We start from the raw sequence: 20,728 nt of genomic DNA, 5'->3' as shown, positions 1-20,728 counted from the left end.
TCTTAATATTAATGTTAGTTATACTACAAATGCATTAAGTAAACTTATCTTACCTTTTAAAATCCATAACAATGTAAATAGATATTATCGAATTTTTAAATATGGACTATCATTTAAACGTTTGGTCAGGATCAGGAAAAGTTTTTATTGGGTTTGTTTTTGGAAGAAGTCTCATCTTCTCACTAAGGATGCATTACTTGACTGAAAGTACAATGAAAACAGTAATATTTTGAAATAGTATTTACATTTTATCTTTTATTTCATATTGTTTAATTAATGTCTTCACTGTCGGATGATCAAATCAGCTTGAGGAGGAGCTGATATTTACTTTTTCCCTTTTATTGCTTTGAGCATTTAAGAGTAAATTCATTACAATTATGTAATTTACAGGGTTCCCACTCTTTCATGAACTTCAGACTCAAGGACTTTCAAGGACTTTTTAAAACACCATTAATTTTGAATCAAGTACTCTGTACTTCATACTTCAGCATAAGTAGCACCATGAAAGTCCTTAATGTACTTGACATTTCACTTAATATTTACTTTAAAAATATCATAGTAATGATGAACACTCATATTTAAACACTTCTGTTCAAAGAACTTTAATATCTACCTCTCTTTGGGAGTCAGACCTTAATCTTACATTTGAGGACGAGGCGTGGGACCAAATTTTGTCCTGCGTCATACCTCCTCTATCTGTGCACGACATTGCCTTTTCCAATTAAAATTTGTTCATCGAATATACTGGACAAAAGTGAGGTTGGCAAAAATAAGTCTTGGACTTGGACCCTGTATGTGATTGCTGTAATAAAGCACCTGCACACTTAATACATATGTTTTGGCTTTGTTCATTAATCACTTCTTTTTGGCTATCAATTTTCAAGTGTTTCTCTTCTGTGACAAAGATGCACATTGAACCGTGTCTTCTTATTGCACTTTTTGGACTTTCTCCAAATATAGCAAGGTTATCGAGCTGCATTTTTGACACTGTTAGCAAGACGGTGTATTCTTTTATTATAGAAACGAAGATTTCACTCGTTTTGACAACTGGTTGCAAGATGCATTGAGCTTCATCCATTTGGAAAAAAATCAGGTTTACAATAAACGGCTATACTAGGGCTTTTTCTGAAACATGGGACCCGTTTAGAATGTTCATTTCTGAGCATGTCAGTATCTCTACAAACTGTCAATCTAAATCTCAGGGCCTTTCAATTGAAAAGCACTTTGTATTAATACCTGTGGATTAATGTTTGTAATATTGGGATATCAAGGTACTTGTGTATTCTGTACAGTTTTTATTTATTTCTTTAATTTATTGTTTTTTTGTTTGTTTGTTTGTTTGTTTGTTTGTTTGTTTGTTTATTAATTTTTGTTTTTGTAATGTATTTATTTATTTATTTCTGTTTATTGATTTTTTTATTTTCTCTCTTGGATAAATGTATTTTCAACTTGTTTAGAAAGTAGGGGTGGGATTAATATTTGTTTAAATTTCTCTGTAAAATTACTTTGTTATATCTTTAAAAGTTTAATAAAAAGATTTATAAAAAAGAATTTGAATTCAATATAGGTAGTATTCAAATGTGGTCTATGAAATATTGATTAAATATGCAATGATGCTGGAAAAACTGCTTTAAATCACAAGAATATGTTACATTTAAGACTACTCGACAAAAAAAACTACTATTTTAAAGTAATAATTTTTCACAGTTACAGTTTTTAATTAAATGTAGCATTGGTGAGTTTGAGAGACTTTTAAAAATCTTATTGATTGATCAAATCTAATATTTGACCTGTAGAGTATATTACCATGTGAATTATCATTTCATTATTTATTCTGAAACCAACCTTCAGCAGTGTTCCTCCACTTCCTCTTGAAGAAGGCTGTCTTGGACTCCTCTGGTGCTTCTGCTGCACTTTTCTGCATCTCTTTCTCCTCCTCCTGCTTATTCTCTGCTGCGTCTGTGGGCTCTTTCTCCTCCTCCTCTTCCTCTGGGTCTGAATACTGGCTCAGCGCCTCCACCAGCTCTTTAAAGATCTCATCATTTATGAAGCCTCCCTCTATTAGAAAGGTACAAGATACTAATTTACACCACACTGCCTGCTTTACAATAAATGCAGATGATGTAATACTGACGTCTATGTGTGAATCTGTACTTGTCTGTTTGTCTAGAATTTAGCATGTAAAATGCTAATGCTCATGATGCATCTTTTCCTCCAAATCTTTTATTAAAATAATAATAACTTGCGTGGCACGGTGGCACAGTGGTTTGCACTGTTGCTTTACAGCAAAAAGGTCGCTGGTTCGAGTCCCCGCTGGGTCAGTTGGCACTTCTGTGTGGAGCTTGCATGTTCTCCCCATATTGGCATGGGTTTCCTGAGGGTGCTCCAGTTTTCCAAACAATTCCAAAGACATGTGGTACAGGTGAATTGGGTCCTCCAGGTTGGGGGTAAAGCGTTGGGCTAATGACCCGCCTCATAAAAATTAGGTGTTACGAAACACCCAACATGGGGTGGCTAAATACCAACTTCGATAAAAACAGCCTTGGAAGTAATTAAGTAATAATAATAACTTTAATAACAATTCTTTGTTATTCTTTATTTAGATATTAAAATATTTATTTGAAAAATATTCAAATAACAAACTGAACAAGTACAATTCAAGTAAAACATTGAATGGAAAAAAAATTTAAGTTAGAAATAATACAGAAATTATTTAATAAAATTATTGGTTTCCTCTTTTTTTGCTGTTGTTTAATTGACTTTCATTGTCAAACTTAACAGATTATATTAGTTAAATTAGTTAACTTCTATTAAGTTCTATTAGTTCTATTATTGTTCTATAAGTTAACAATACTATTTTATTTTTTTATTAAACAAACCTTTTACAATTTTCTTTATTTTGTTGGACAAAAAACAAAGAAAGTTGAAGAACGTTGAAAACTTGTAACCATTGACTTTCATAGCAGAAAAAACAAATACTATGGAAGTCAATGGCCTCAGGTTTTTAGCTTCAAAATATCTTCTTTTCTGTTCAAATGGAGAAACAAAGTTGTGAGTGCCTAAATAACTACAGAATTTTTTAGTTTTGGGTGAACTATCCCTTTAATGTGCTCACAAACATGATTTAAGAATGAATTATATTTCTACAGCACTTATTAATCATAGTTAATGTTTATATAAACATTTTTGATGCATTATTATAAAGCAAAATAGTACTTTTCAACATTAGGTAATGCACAGGGAGTTAATAAGGACCAACAATGAATGACAAGATTTACATTAAGTAACATAAAGAAACATGAATAAATACTTTAATAAATGTATTGTTTATTGATGGTTTATGTCAGTAAATACATTAACTAACACTAACAATTATAATAATACTAGGAAAGTGTTACCAGATTTTACACATTTACATTTAAGGCCATGCAGACGGATCTTTCATTCATCTAAATCTACATTCATCATAGAATCCTTCATAAATGTTTATTGTGGTTGCCACAACAGATTAAGCTGTATGACTGTTAAAATTAACAGCAATAATAAAAGTTACGTAACCATCACATGATGATGTGAAAATTACTTTTGCAGGATCATATGACACTGAAGGCTGAAGCTTTGAATAAAGGAGTAATTTACATTTTATTATATATTCAAATAAAAAAGTTTTAATAAAAGGCAATACTAAATAAAAACCTGTTATAAATGAATATATAATGGTAATAATCATTAATATTATTACATTATGGGCCCTATTATACAACTGGCACAATAAGGCTCAAGGGGTGTATGGTGTGATTTGTTGCTATTTTAAGACCAGCGCAGCCCTAATTTTCATGTTTTGCGCCATGTTGTTTAAATAGTAAGTCCATTTGTGCCACTTTGTGGACTCATGGGTGTTCTGGTCTAAAAAGGAAGTGTGTTAAGGCACGTTGCTATTTTGAGGAACTAAAATAAACAGTACATTGATCAACTAAAAGCAGGTCTAAAGTCCAGTGCCTTTTTCAGTTTGTTCATGACAATTTGCTTTTGTATAATGTTGTTCTTATTAGTAGTATGATTTATTATATGCATATTTATATTTGTTTTAATAAAAACAAGTTTAGATTTGTCCACTTGTTGGGTTTAGGAGACGTATGCATCTCTATATGGGCCATAAGAATAGGCTGTGTGTTTGGATATAACTCCACACTTAACTACACTTTGTTACTATTGTTAATTTATTCAATTGCTGGAAATTAGAACTGAATTTAGAAACAACTCTTTGTGCTTAACAAACAAAACTAAAGTTGTAGGCTAATGGATGTCTTTAGTGGAGTGCGTACCCTTTCCTTATCTAGGAAAGTAAAAGAATAAAATAAAGAGTAATAGTAAAGAGAAAGTAAAGAGGCCGAATCGAGGAGGCTCATTCTTTATCCTTGTGCTGCTAACTGTTTTCTTGCAAGTGAAGCATCCGGTTTTTCCTCTTACAATGTCCACCATGTAAAAAGCAAATAGACCATGGCGTAATGCAACTGACTCTTAAAGCGAATGTGAAATGAGACTCTGATTGGTTTAATGCATGTTATACTCAAAACACACCCATAACTCATTAAGAGAATAAACAAGTGGATTTGGACATGCCCTTAATGTTTTTGCGCCATGCGCTTTAGACTTTGCGCCTAGATCGTTAAAATAGAGCCCTATGTCCTCAAAGCATTCAGAGCTTTCTAGAAGAAGTGCATCCCAGCTCTCGTGATGTTTACATGTACACATATTGTGCTGCTCACCTCTGTCTCCATGCACACCATCATAATTGTCAATAAGCTCTTCCAAGAAAGCCTCGTCCTGTTCCAACACTTCATCTCCCATGTAGGGGATATTATGCAGAAACGTCTCATCCTCCACCTCAGAGACAAAGAGAAATTGATTTACATACAAACATGTTTTAATACAAACATTTGTGCGTATTCGAGATCCTTCTGAATGAGAGATAAATGCATAACAAGACTGTATATGCCTGTTGCGGGTGGGTGTTTTTAGTAGATGCCTACATTTGAGGCTGTACGTGTGTGTAGGCGTTTAAAGATGCACATCCCTCCTCTACCTGAGAGATGCTTTTAAAAACACATGCTGTCAGAACATGTGAACGCACTGCTGCTGGTGACCTACTTTCAAAATGACCACTGTCATACACTGATGCTTTTCTTTCTCCTTGTGTTTCTGCACATGCAGGCTTCTAATGGTGATTATGATTGAGTGCTTTCATATGTGCTAATGTGTGTGCGCTTATTGTCCACATCCAGTACCATGAAGTTCTGCTGCAGAGGGGACCAGGAGTACATGAATGGTATCCCGGCAACAGTTGTCAAGGGACGCATGGCAACTGCCTGGTTCGGAAAGGACGGAAAGCCAAACTCCACCATGCACAACTGTGATTGGACAAGAAAAGAGAAGACACGGAAACAGACAAGTCAAAGTGTCACTCAAAACTATTAATGGGCCCATTACCTTGCTTTAGCCCTACATATGCTAATTAGCAAATGTAATTTGAATATATTAATATTGTATTAGTTGCAATTGTATACACTTGACTTTACACAGCATTTACAAATATAGGTGACTAAATTAAAATCTGAATGAAATTGAATATGTGTAATATTATATATAATACAAACACTGCTCAGCATATATGAATACACCCCTGACAAATCACACATTTCAATTATAGGATGCTTTACAATAATATAGTTGTTAGATGCACTTACAAGTTAGATTAGTCATTACTGAAGCCAAATCTGGAGCTTATCTAACAAAATAACAATAATATTCCAAAAATTAGAAACCCAAATTTATGTTATTAAATAAAACTGCAAAAGCAAAACACTACAAACTGAAATTATGGTAATTTTGACGCTTGTATTTTTCTGCAATATTTGCATGAATTTTAATAGTATTATCTTAATTATCTTAATTTCTAAATATGTTTCATGACTAAAATATAATTTTAATAAATATGTGTTTAATAAATCTGTTTTGTTCAAATACACCAAAATACATTGCCAATATCACTGAGAAATGGAGAAAAATATTATTTTCAAAACGTGGTGTACTCAATTATGCTGAGCACTGTATTTACTGTTTAAGGCTGATTTATACTTCTGCGTTAAACGCATGCGTATGCTATGGCGTTAACGCATAGCCCTATGCTGTGGCTGTCGGCGTCGCTGACGTGCACCTCTCAAAAAATGTAACTACACGTCACAACAACGTGTAGCGCAAGCTCTGTGATTAGTCGGCTTGGTAGCGCTGACGAGTCTGGGCGGGACCAAGAGCCGTGCGAGCAGTGCGAGCCCGATGGCGCAATCGTTAACAAGTGTGGAGTCCCGTGAAGGAGCTCCAAATGGAAAGTTTTGTTTTGTGTTTACCTCATAGTTAAAGTTGTTGCACTTCCGCCGGTTCCTGCCTCAAAATGAGCGAGTTTGAGCCACTTGTACATCCCAGAAGCATTCAGAAAGAACAAAACACAGGCGAAGAAACTCGACACAGAGACACATTAACACCTCACTGCCAACTAGCGTTTAGGAAGTGTTAATGCAGACCAACACAGGCAGCACGCAGAAGTATAAATGCACAGCTACGCGCGTTGCATGCGCCGTGGGTTACGCCAGTCACTTGACGCAGAAGTATAAACCAGGCTTTATACACTCACTTTATTAGGTTAACACAAATTTCTAGTCACCCAATTACATGGCAGCAACTCAACTATCTCTAGGGTTCACAGAGAATCCAATAAAAAAAGAAAATATTCAGGGAGCGGCAGTTCTGTCGCCGTAAATGCCTTATTGATGCCAGAGGTCAGAGGAGAATGGCCAGACTGGTTCCAGATAATAGAAAGGCAACAGTAGCTTAAATAACCACTCATTACAAACAAGGTATCGAGAAGAGCATCTCTGAACACACAACCTTGAGGCCGATGGGCTACATTAGCAGAAGACCACACCGGGTGCTACTCTTGTAAGCTAAGAACAGGAAACTAAGGCTACATACAGGCTCACCAGAATTAGACAATAGAAGATTTGCCTGGTCTGACAAGTCTTGATTTCTGCCGCAACATTCTTAGGGTAGGATCAAAATTTGGCATCAACATGATAGCAAGGCTCCACCCTGCCTTTTATCATTGGTTCTGGCATATGATTATGGTGTAATGGTATGGGTGATCATTTCTTGGCACACTTTGGGCTTATTAGTACCAACTGAGCATCGTGTCAACTCCAGCGCCTTTCCTAAGTATTGTTGCTGACCATGTCCATACCTTTATGACCACAGTGTACCCATCTTCAAGCAGGATAACGCGCTGTGTCATAAAGCATGAATCATCTCAGACTGGTTTCGTGAACATGAGAGTGAGTTCACTGTACTCAAATGGCCTCCACAATCACCAGATCTCAATCCAATAGAGCACCTTTGGAATGTGGTGGAACAGCAGATTCACATCATGGATGTGCAGCTGACAATTCTGTAGCAACCGTGTGATGCTATCATGTCAATATCGACCTAAAACTCTGAGGAATATCTCCAGTACCTTGCTGCTCACGAAGTATTAAGGCAGTTTTGAAGGCAAAATAGGTCCAACCTGGTACCTGGTAAGATGTACCTAATAAAGTGGCCAGTATTATAAACATTGCTTACTGATATGGAGAAACATCATTCAGTAAAGGATATGGAAAGTACAAAGAACATAACAGGGGCACTTTTTGAGGTGAATTAAGGTCTTAAATAAAATGCTACACTGAATTAGTGACAGATTAAAATCAAAAAGAGTCAAACTGGGTACAAATGTGTGCCCCTGGGAATTGATGTAGGAGTAAACTTGTGAATATTTGGTTCTGCGTTTTCTAAAGAACGTCAAGTATGGTATTGTTTTGCAGGATCCAGCTGTGCTGTTATGTCCAGCAGACTCTCTGTAATCCACAGAGAACCAGGCTCTGCTCTGCCCGCCGGCTGGGTTTATTGTGGATTTCACACAAGTTGTAGATACTGAGCACTGGCTTGGCAAACACACAAATACATTTTTGGCAACGGAGTGCAGGAAAAAGACGTGAAGTGAGAAAAATAATCCCCACTTTGCTGCAGTTTTACCGGCCTACTGGTAATATTTGCCTTGACTAATTAATTTGAGGTTAACTGTGCCACGGTGAGTTCATTAAAAACATCATTAGATTGATCTAAACGCGTGTCAAGTGGAATATGATGAAGTGGGTACTGCAGGAAATGGAAGTTGAACCGTGGCACCTGATCTTGAGTCATTACTGGCATTTTGTTAGAATAAATTAGCTTTGGGAAATGGCGAGGCAAAGCTGACTATGTATTGATTCAGCTCATAAATCAGCTACAGGGGACAGTCTGCTGAATTCACAGACTCAGCTCACAGTAAAGCTATCTAGGGTCTAATGTAAATGAAGAATCACTGATTTTGGTTATTGGTGGTCAAATGACCCCGGCTCTGTCATTCTTGCCTTTTTGCTGGGCAGAGAGCCACTGGATGTGGACAGAGGAATGGACTGGATCCGGAGCTTGGACCATTCTTCATTCAGCAGCTCAGTTCCTACTTCAATCTTACGGCGATTTGACTGGAACAGAGCCTGTGGTGAAAAAGCCACAAACATTCAGCCAAGAAGTTAAAAACCAAGCTGAATTACAAGCATTTATAGCAACATTTATAGTATTAGAAAGAAAAAAAATAGCAAATAAGTAAATAGCTTTTTTGTGGTTAAAAATAAAGTAAAACATAAATATTGTGAAAAATATATATATTTTTTTAAATGTATCTCAAAATATTATTTATTCATGTTATGTCAAAGCTCAGTTTCACATGTTTTTTTATGAATCAATATTTCCCAAATAATGTTTAACAGAACTAATACATTTGCATAATATTTCCTATATTTATTTCATCTCTAGAAAATCTTATTTATTTTAGTTTGGTTGCAATAAAACAAGCCAGGCTCATTCTGAAAACGTACCTCTTTATAAATTTCTGGAGCGTGTACGTCCCGGGAGCTACGTTTTTGTTTTTTTTGCAGTTTTTTGGTTTTCTTGAATCCATCAGATGCCTCTGTGTACACTTTTTCAGATCTCAAATTTCTCTCACGAGTGTCATTTGCACCTGCTGTTCTCACTTAAATCCACATGAGGCAGCTGTCAACTGACTAACTGACTTACTGAACGACTGACAGACTGACTGACTGACTGAATAATTGACAGACCCACCCTCCTCCTTCCATAAACCCAACCAATAGTCTTTTCAAAAGCACCGATTGACCCATCCACCCACTTCCTTAAACCCAACTGACAGTTTTAAAAAGCGATGCAGAAAAAGAAAAGCCCTCGCCTGACTCTTAAGACGTTTTTCAGATTTTAACCCCATTCTCACTCTGTTATTTACTTGTTTATTTTATTTTTTGGCTTCTGTTTATGTCTTACATGATTTCTGGAACTTTCATAGCCAGACTCGAACCCTGACGTTACGGTAAACTTTCCTCTGCATCTCAAATCCGCTGACATAGAAGGTGAGCTAACAAGACAAACTGGTAACAATGGGAAAGCCATCCATACTGAGGTAAGCAATCAGCTCGTGAGCACGAAAAGAAACGGCGTTAAACCGCCCTGTAGTGTTCATTTTAAAGACGAAATGCATCCATACATACTTCTGGCTACATAATTCACGATCTCCAGAAATATATACAGGGCTACATTTTCAGAATGAGCTTGTATTGTAATAAAAGCATATCAGTGTTAGGCTATTACTGCATATAAAATATTTAAAAATATAAAAATATTTGCATATTAGTGATGATATGATGAATAAAGGTTAAATGTTATTTTTATTGGTTCCCTTAAGAAAATATATCGATTTTTAAGCTAAATACTAGAATCTTGCAAAATAGCTTTTTTTAAAAAATATTTTTAGTAATTTTTGTAATACATGTGGTTATTTGGATTACTAGTTGAATAGAAAGTTTAAAACAATATTTAACACATTTAAAAAGATTTATTTAACATTGACATTTTTTGTAACGTTATATGTCTAAGCGTCCATTGTAGGGGTTCCACAATATTAGGAAAATATGTGATGTGCAATTATGTTGTTAAGTATCACAATAACAATATTTAATGTGATTTAAACCTTTCGTTATACAATGCTAGTTTTTAAGCTGTGTTTAAATCATTTATTTATGTAATGATATTCAAATATACAGGTTATTATTAATCAATTCTAATTCAGACTAACCTGAATTAAACAGTATCAATGAAAAAAAGTGTATTTGAAAAACTATGAATGAGCGAAAACCTCAGCAGATATTCCGACTCTGACTGGCCGTTGTTATTTTCCTCTCTCAACTCTACTCAAGTCATTAGTGTTTATTTTCAGCTCTGGGTTCACTTTTGGGCTGCTCTAGCCAATAGCAGAAAGCAACCACTACTGGGAAGGTGGGGCTAAAGATAGTTAGGTCCCTTCTAACTGGTCAAATTTAGATAAGCAACCAATGCATACAATAAATGTAAGTTACCACACGTCTGCAAAATGTGTATTGCAAATACTATTATTGTAATAATAATTTTGCGATATATTATGTAGCCCTAATCCACAGCTGAAAGTATTCATTTTTTAAAATATAGAACACAAATATATATATATATATTTGTGTTCTATATTCTATTTGTGTATTCTATTTGTGTTCTATATTGTGTTCTATATATATTATATTCCATATAAATTTAATACATAAATAAACATAAAAATACACCTATAAAATAAAATATAGCTTGCTGACTTCAAATGTTTGATGGAAGTGTATAAAAGACAGACTAGAAACAAAGAAAACTGTGCAAATGCAAAAGACATCATACCTTGACTTGTTCAGCTTTGCGGAAGCGTTTCAATTGTCTTAATCTCATATACTCAGACTTCACTCTCTTCTTCCACTCCAGAAGATCTTGTCTGGGCTTCACAGTGCAGGGCCGAGGGCCTGACACTTCCTCCATCCTCAGACCTCACTAGACTGCAACACAGGACAAGAGTAACACTTAAAATACAGAACAAATACACTTAAATTGAGCTTACTTACTGATGTTAATACATATATGTTATATAGGATGGAGAATGTTTAAGGATTTTGTACAATTTGCAACAAGTTAAATGTAAATAAACTATTTCTGATTTATTAGTGTTTCTAAAAGTAATAACATGGTAATAATAAAGATAAAAAAGAGTTTCAATATTTTGTCTGCAGCAATAATGTTTCAATCATTTAAAATGCAATGAAATGATAAGTTTAATAATTTATTCTTTTCCATAGTTTAGCACAGAGGTCACAATAAGTGGTTTCATTCATTCATTTTCTTTTCTGCTTAATCCCTTATTAATCAGGGGTCACCACAGTGGAATGAACCGCCAACTTATCCAGCATATGTTTTACACAGCGGATACCCTTTCCTCTGCAACCCAGTATGGGGAAACACCCATACACACTCATTCACACACATACACTACGACCAATTTACTTTATTTACCCAGAAGAAAACCCACACAAACATGGCAGAACATGCAAACTCCACACAGAAACGCCAACTGGCCCAGCCAAGACTCGAACCAGTGACTTTTTTGCTGTGAGGCGACAGTGCTAACCACTGAACCACTCTGTCACCCTAAGTGGCTTTATTATTACATAAATATATTGGTAAACTGAATAATAATAATAACATTATTTCACACATAGTTTGTCATTTTATTTTCACCAAATAATTTTATAAATAAAGTAGACACTTGCATTTAATATCCTTTTTATGTACATATATCAATTATTTTAAAATATTTATGTACTTTTGTATTGAAATCCTTTAATATATATATATTTTGCACATTTTCTAAGTTATATGTACATTAATATATATTTAATAATATATACCTGAAATTTAGAAAATATGCAAAAAAATATATTTTTTATAGGATTTTAATACAATTATGCATTAATTCTATTTATTAATATATATTTTTATTATCATTAAATTATTTTAATAGAACTTTTTTATTTTATACTACTGTATTTTTATTTATATTTATGAAATATTACATACATTTATTTATTCATTTTCTTTTTGCTTAGTCCTTTTATTAATCAGGGGTCGCCACAGCAGAATGAACCACCAACTTATCGAGCATATGTTTTACGCAGCGGATGCCCACTCATACACACACTACCGACAATTATACTTATGAAGAAAACTGGAGCACCCGGAGGAAACCCACGCCAACACAGGGAGAACATCCAAACTCCACACAGAAATGCCAACTTTTTTTCTTTATGATTTCCCTCCAAACATTTACAGTCCCCCTGCACTCCATTTCAATCCCCTGGTAGTGGGACCCCCCACCCACACACAGATAATCGTATTCTCCATTACTATTTATTCTCTTGAAACCATTGCTTCATCTTCATATGAAACATATTCTCTTCGATGTGATACACAACACCTTCCAGAAGGGTTCCCGTTAGATGTGACTCATTCTCTTCCAACACACACACACACACACACACACACACACACACACACACACACACACACACACACACACACACACACACACACACACACACACACACACACTCAAGAGACCTATAAATCGCATGACTCAAACTTTATCATTGAGTAGTGACTCCACACAGCACTCATTCACTGCCCCCTGCAGTTCACAAAATACAACTAACATTCCGCATTACACACCATTTTTAAAGGTCTCCACTTCAGACAAGCACTTTAGATGAAACGAAGCATGCCGTGAATCCCGCAATGCCAAAAAGAACTTAAAAAAACAACACACCACCCTGCAGACAGAGAGCAAAAACTGCGTATGCAAATATCTCGCCCCGGTGACAGCGGGCTCGGAAAAACACGCGCTCCTCACGCTGGAAGTGGGCGTGTCTCTCCCGCGAGCCCAGATCAGCACAGTGCGGATAAGTGCGTAGTACACTTTTCACCCTTTCTCAAAACCCTCCAACACTGTTTTCACGAACTTTCGACGAGCTAAAACCAAATACAAAACGTTGAGAATGTGGAAAGGTTATAGTGACCGCGAACGAGAGCGTTTATTGCGAAGGACGCTACGCTCCAGCAACGCCACACGTTGAAAATACTTGCACGAGACACAAACGACACCCGATTTAAAGACGTCGAGTGCACAACATTCCCCTATCCAAGACCGCTTGTGCACACACGCTGGATATTAAAGATAGCGATCACCGAGTTCTGAAATACCTTGAGACTCACCGCTTCCTCCTCCTTTTTAAAACCCTCCACGAATCGGCTTCAGCTTCAAGTGCGCAGCAAAGAAGTCCGCGTGCCCCCAAAAAACCCCGTCCTGTGGTGAAAACGCCGTCCTGCCTACAGAGTCGCTGCGGTTATCGGTGCCAGAGTGTTTGTGCGGGCGAGCGCAGGGCATGCGAGGAGTCCTCGGTCGCCCGTAAGCATGTCGAGATTGTAGTTGTACAGTTAAGAGCTGCGCACTTGGTTGGCACGGTCAAAGCACAGGGTGACGTCTTTATTATGAACATACTCCAGCTCTCTCTGACTGGAGCGCTGAGTGCACTGACGGGGAACAAACCATGCGACTCATTTACGCTCTAATAATAGACCACATGCAAACATTTAAATGAGCCTAATATATTTATGATACATAGCCTATAATAAACAATATAAATACAAATAATTAAATCTTAATGGATATTATCTATCTATCTATCTATCTATCTATCTATCTATCTATCTATCTATCTATCTATCATTATTATTATTATTATTATTATTATTATTATTATTATTACACTTGTTATTATCGTTTAATAACCCAGTTGTCGTATAATTTATAGACTACATTATACGATTAAAATATACGAAAAATATTTTAGATTTCATAATGCAAAACAGCTGACAAATCGTCTAAGTAGATTTTGTACTTTAAATCGAGATGCGTAGGCTTTATGCGTGATTTGTACACGTGGATGTTAATATATGCAGGGATAGAAGTCTCCGCGCAAAGGGGCTTGGCTTGAGGATCCAATGCTTGTTGTTTTTGCACGGCTCCCTTGAGATCCGCAGCGCGGAGCATGTGCCGTTTTCCTCCAGAGAGAGAGAGAGAGAGAGAGAGAGAGAGAGAGAGAGAGAGAGAGAGAGAGAGAGATCCGCCCGCCCGCCGCGCGACGCACAAGGCACGGCCCTTCTCTGCGCGTCACACGTGACACAACGTGAACGCGCAAGAATGGACGCGCTCGCCTCTAATGTCAAAAAGGAAATGTTCGAATGTGTGTACATCATTTCCTGATCACCGATTATATTATATCAATTTTAATTTACTATAGTCCACTGTCTATAATCATATGTTTTTAAAAATACATGTTGATGTTATGATAGCGAATATAGCGTGGTGGTGACGCCAAGACACGTGCCACTATAACCACAATTGTTAGGATATTAAAGATTAGATATTTTGTAGCTTGCTTTCTACAGATGTTTAAAATTATATTTTTAAATCCACTAGAGGGCGACACATAGCCATTTATAGTTATGCATGTTTAAAGAAACAGCTCTCACAAATATAAAGTTTTGCTCAAACTGTTACAAACTTGTTTAGCTTTTTTTATTATTATTGACACAAAGAGAGAGGGCTGGCAGAAGGACAGTCATTCAGTTTAGTTGTATACAAAAATCATTCAATGGAAGTAAATGGAACTCTTGTTTGTGTTTTATTTTGGTTTTTGAGATAAACATTCATGTGACTCTATAACAGAGATGCCCAAATTAGAGCTCCCGGGTCAAAGTTGGCTCTTGGTAACCTTTGATTTGGCCCGCCATCCCATCTGAGAAAAGATTTAGAATGAAAGTTGTGGCAAATGCCTTCAACAGATATCGTCATTTCTAATTTAACGTTTTGTTTAATTGCTGCACTTGCGTTACAAAAAGGTCAACTAAAATTAAATGAATTAATAATAATAATAATTTAATAAATTAAATTAAATTAAATATTGTGCGGCGACGAAGTAGGTAGTGCTGTCGCCTCACAGCAAGAAGGTCGCTGGGTCGCTGGTTCGAGCCTCGGCTCAGTTGGCATTTCTGTGTGGAGTTTGCATGTTCTCCCTGCGTACGCATGATTTCCTCCGGGTGCTTTGGTTTCCCCCACAGTCCAAAGACATGCGGTACAGCTGAATTGGGTTTTCCGTAGTGTATGAGTGTGTGTGTGTGTGAATGTGTGTGAATGTTTCCCAGAGATGGGTTACAGCTGGAAGGGCATCTGCTGGGTAAAAACATGCTGGATAAGTTGGTGGTTCATTCCGCTGTGGCAACCCCGGATTAATAAAGGGACTAAGCCGACAAGAAAATTAATGAAGGAATAAATATTGTGCATGAATCAGATTTTAAAAATGTAAATACTGTCACTTAAAGATAGAAGACAATGCTCAAGACATTGACAAGCAAATTGACAAGTATTATTATAAAATTTGACATTATATAAAAATTGACAAGTATTATTTCAAACTACTAAATTGTCAATAAAAGTCACTTTTTTAAAACTGTACAGTTGAATTTTCAGCATCAAAAGTCGACAGAGCAGAGATCAACATCCCATAATGCAATTCACAACCATAAATAAATGGAAAACACTTGTGAATCACAAAATACAGACACTGTAAAACATGTTTTACAATGCATGTAAAAAAATTGTAAACTTGAGAAGGTATTAATGTTCTATATTGTATGAATTTGTTTCGTTTGATTGAGATCTGGATATATTTGCCAAGCTGTCCTGGTCACATGATTTCCCTCTAGCACCAGCTGTGTTGCTTCACTGCCATTTACAAATCCTCTTCTGTGGCCCCATGGGATAGTAAAGTGTCCATCACATGCTCACTTCAGAACTCTTATGAGCACTATGAATTCAGACTAAAGTCTTGTCAAGTAATGTATAATAGGAAAGCAGAGTATGAAATGTGTCTTAAACAATTACAAGAATAGTTCACAAAAACTGAAAACCACATTGTCCCAAACCTGTATGACTTCCTTTCTTTAGAGCAGTGTTCCCAACCCTGTAGGCCAGTGGTGTCAAACTCAGATCCTGGGGGGCCACAACCCTGCACAGTTTAGTTTCAACCCAGCTCCAACTTATCTGTAGGTTTCAAGCAAGCCTGAAGAACTCAATTAGTTTGATAAGCTGTGTTTAATTATTGTTATAACTAAACTCTGCAGAGCTGTGGCCCTTCAGGAACTGAGTTTGACACCTGTTACTGGAGGCACACCAAGGTCCAATCCCAATTCTACCCTTTAGGCCTTCTCCTTACCCCTACCCCTCGTTTTGCGGTAGGGGTAGGGGTGTGCCAATTCTCTTTAGCTTAAAGCTGTAGGGCTAAGGGGAAGGACTATATACCTTTTCAAATGGAGATTTTTCAGAACAACACTTGAAACCAAGGGCTATGAAAATTCTCATAACTCCTGTACAGTAGTCCTACAACATACTTTCACATCTGTCACTCGATGACACTTGAATACCCTGTCAGTGATGTTTAGTGGCTGTGAATGAGCTTTCACAGTGTCTGGTATAACGTTAATGTTGTTTTCTTGTGTTTACATAAATAGCCACTGTGTAAATGCACAGTACAGTTATGATCTTATTGCCACATTATATCATTATGACAACATGATATATGCCTTCAGTGATTTCCTGAAGATAAACACCAAAAAAGAACACAACTGGAATAACTACAGCAGACGCAATCGTCTGATCCCGTATGAAGTAAGGGATCGCAATGACGTGTGCAGGTGTTGAAGTGCTGTCCCATTTCTTAGGGGTCAATTTTGAAGCCTTTCTCCTTCACACTCCGATTCAAGGGCCAAGGGCAAGGGGATAGACACAATTATACAACAATAGAATTGGGATTGGGCCCAACAGTACATATCCGCTTGTAAGTGTGACGTCACGCGAAGCGGCTTCCGGGTCCAAACACTCATTCAAATGAATGGGGAGACTCGTGAAATGTTAATATTAAGCGTTTACAAAGCGATTTAAAATTTTCGAAAATCACGATCACAATATATATGCCCATGCCTAATATCCAATGGCCAGAAAGTTAATCATTTCTTTTATAAATTGTTAAAATTTTGGTATTTGTGATGCAGCAAGCAGAGATTATGACTTTATATAATATTAACTTTAATGTGTGATATGAATAAAAAGAATGAATAAACAAATGATGGTCCCACTTTATATTAAGTGGCCTTAACTAATATGTACTTACATAGGATTTAATATTTTGTTACTATGTACTTGTTGTGTAAATACATGTATTTACTGTGTACTTATGCTTAATTAAATACAGGTATGTAATTACATCTGTAATTAACTTTTGTAATTACATTTGTAAATACACTGTTGACCATCCCTTACACCTTAACCCACCCTTAAACCTACCCATCCCACCAAACCTGTCCATAACCCAACCTTTATCCCAACTCAAAAGCACCACAAGTGTTTACAAATACATTATAAACACAGTAAGTACATTGTATTAATTTTTTGATTTAAGTAAATAGTAGTTAAGGCCACTTAATATAAAGTGGAACCCAAATGATTTCTCAACTCAAATGAGTGGCGGCTTGGACCCGGAAACAGTATTACATACGTCATCAGTTACCAAGCGGAGCCACAGCCATGTCACCCTGCAGCCAAAGACCGGTTACTCACTGAAGCTAAGCAGGGCTGAGCCTTGTCAGTACCTGGATGGGAGACCACTAGGGAACACTAGGTTGCTGTTGGAAGTGGTGTTAGTGAGGCCAGCAGGAGGCGCTCAACCTGTGGTCTGTGTGAGTCCTAATGCCCCAGTAAAAGTGAAGGGGACACTACACTGTCAGTGGGCGCCGTCTCACGGATGAGACGTTAAACCGAGGTCCTGACTCTCTGTGGTCATTAAAAATCCCATGGCACTTCTCGTGAAAGAGCAGGGGTGTAACCCCGGTGTCCTGGCCAAAGTCCCTCTATCGGCCCTTACGATCATGGCCTCCTAATCATCCCCTTCCACCGAATTGGCTCTATCACTGTCTCTCCACTCCACCAATAGCTAGTGTGTGGTGAGCGCACTGGCGCTGTTGTCCTGTGGCAGCCGTCGCATCATCCAAGTGGATGCTGCACACTGGTGGTGGTGAGGAGAGACCCCCCTCATGATTGTGAAGCGCTTTGGGTGTATAGCCATACACAATAAATGCGCTATATAAACACACATTACATTACATTTGGATGTCTCCCCTATCTGATCCATTCATTTCAGGTTTTCGAGTCTTTTCTAATGTTCTGATGAGTTGATTCAGGTGTGTTTGAATTAAAGAGGTTGAAAATGTGTGCAAACTATTCCTTTACTGTGCATAAAAATTACATATTATGACAAGTACTTATTTGTAATGAACATCATACATTGGTCACGTTTTTATAGTTTCTTACACTTTTCATTTTTTCTGAAATATTATCAAATGTTGACATTTTGGGAGTTAGTTTCATCCATTTCATACGGTGGCCGAGAGAGCTTACCGTGCTGCAATTTAAGAAAACACGTGCAACTACAAAAAAACGCTAGCAAATTGAGAAAAGATCTTCATACTTTTGACAGCACCCAAGCTGGAAATTGTCACAATGCATATACATAAAAAATGTGCTGCATTTACACACAATGGAAACCATTTACACAAACGAGCTGCATTTTCTCACAACACAAAAAAAACAAAACTGAACACAATATAAAAGTTTCAAGGGGACCCATAAAACATGACAGATGTCGCTGTGTCATGACCATTCCTCAGTGAAGTTGTAGATGATATTTCAAAGGTGAGTTTTTTGTTTGTTTATTTTAACATACCGACTCCCTTGTCTTTAGTGTTTTTTAGCCTAAATAACCATAACATAAATTGTCATGTTAGGGAGATCGAAACAGGAACAAAAACGGGTGTAGAATCCAAGTGCAGATTTTAATGTGAAATTAGTGCAGTGACAGAGGCAAAACTCCAAAAATCAAAGACAAAGTATCAAAGTAAACAAACAAACAAGGAACTCAAACAGATTAAACTAGAACTAGACTTACAGTAGCGACTATGACAAGATACAAAACTGGATTCAGGAACACATAGCAACAAAGGCGAACTAACAAACAGAGGTTGAATGGCTGAATATATAGTCCAGGTAATCAACGGGGAAACAGAGACAGCTGTGATTGCATATCAGTATATATGAAAGACCGGGTGTGTGCGCGAAGGAATGTGTGGATATGTAGTTCTTTCACCACTGTAGTTCACAGCGAGTTGCTGGTGAACTACAGTGGCATCTGGTGGACACAGACAATCATGACAATAAATAGCCGGATGCGTCACCTTTAGGGTCACCTTAAAACCCGTTGTGCTGAGAGAAAATGCAGCACGTTTTTATTAATTGTTTGCGTTGTGTGAAAATGCAGTGGCTTTTTTTAAATAATGTGTTTGTGTTGTGAGGATTTGCAGCACGTGTGCTGTCAAACAGATGAAGATCTTTTCCTAATTTGCTGATGTTTTTGTAATTGCATGTATTTTCTTAAATTGGAGCATGTTAAGCTATCTCAGCCACCGGAATTTTATTATTAATTACCAGTTTTATTATTAATTATATTAGTTACAATGGTTTATAATTAAATTATATTTTTTTATATAAAATTAATTAGTATTTTGCTAAAATTGGCCAGGTGTTTCAGCTTCTTTCCAGCAGGGACAGAACATCAACATGACGTCAGATTGATGCTGTACCCCCATATTGTGTAGACTGCATTTTGTTTGAAAATGAAAATCGGGTTGACGTCAGAACCCAATGACAACCTAAAATCAACTAAATATCAATGTCTAATGATGTTACAGCTTGACATTGTGTGGACATTACCACTATAACGTCTATCAGACATTGGATTTCGGTTGCCATACCTAATGAATAAATGTCAGTATTTGACATCAATTTGACATTGGTTTAGGATGTTGGCTCAACGTTGGATTTTAATCACTTTCTAACACAACTTAAAATCAACCAAATATCACGTCATTTCACATCATTATTTGACGTCAAAATAACATTGTCCTTGCTGGCATTGAATTTTGGTCACCTGATGTCACAACATCTAACCTAATATTAACATCTACAAACATTGTGTGCCTGCTGGATTCGGTGTATAAGCTGAGATTGAGATGGTATTTCTCAGTGCTTCAGTATGTGATAGATAGAGCGGTAACACAATGTTTCCTCACACCCTTATCCCAGTAATAGGCCCATCTTAACGGGGTTTCCCTAGGCCGGTCTGGTGTTTATCTTGGACTGCACAACAGAAGCAAACACAGGCAGAAAGATAGACAGAGGAGGGAGGTCTTATCTGCGGAAAGTTTTTAATTACGGGCAGTTTAAACCATGGATGTTGGTTTTGGCCGATCAAATACAGATCGATATCAGGCGGTGTGTGCGGTACTGAGGGACGAGATCTGTGCTCTGAGGATGAGATGAAATATGGCTTTTGACATGGTGTTGAACAGCTCCAGATACAGAGGCTTTGAAGCCTGGAAACGCAAAGAGCTTTCTGTACGAGAGTGATAATGGAGTACAAAAGGATTTTTTTTTTTTACATAATTTTATAAGCGAGGGATA

The 20,728-nt window shown here is 36.8% G+C and overlaps 1 protein-coding gene across 3 annotated transcripts in view; it reads right to left on the bottom strand.

Annotated features, from left to right (window-relative positions):
- Window positions 1-13,589, bottom strand: part of ezh1 (enhancer of zeste 1 polycomb repressive complex 2 subunit) — a 32,748-nt gene extending 19,159 nt beyond the window's left edge. The window contains exons 1-6 of one of the 3 annotated variants that reach the window (XM_087243260.1): window positions 13,300-13,589; window positions 10,894-11,045; window positions 8,499-8,624; window positions 5,289-5,411; window positions 4,770-4,887; window positions 1,846-2,058 (exon numbers count right to left, since the gene is read on the bottom strand). In XM_087243260.1, coding sequence (XP_087099386.1) covers window positions 1,846-2,058; window positions 4,770-4,887; window positions 5,289-5,411; window positions 8,499-8,624; window positions 10,894-11,028 — 715 coding nt within the window. In that variant the 5' untranslated portion in view covers window positions 11,029-11,045; window positions 13,300-13,589. Of the gene's footprint in view, window positions 1-1,845; window positions 2,080-4,769; window positions 4,888-5,288; window positions 5,412-8,498; window positions 8,625-10,893; window positions 11,046-13,299 lie in introns of all 3 variants that reach the window. The other 2 variants (XM_087243259.1, NM_001039983.2) reach the window with 2 other exon arrangements.
- Between the last annotated feature and the right edge of the window lie 7,139 nt (window positions 13,590-20,728).

This window comes from Danio rerio, chromosome 3 (assembly GCF_052040795.2).
Source record: "Danio rerio strain M-AB ecotype USA chromosome 3, GRCz13ab, whole genome shotgun sequence".
In the NCBI taxonomy this organism is placed as follows: Eukaryota; Metazoa; Chordata; class Actinopteri; order Cypriniformes; family Danionidae; genus Danio; species Danio rerio.
Note: the sequence above shows the minus strand (reverse complement) of the source record. Positions and strands in the feature narration are given on the sequence as shown.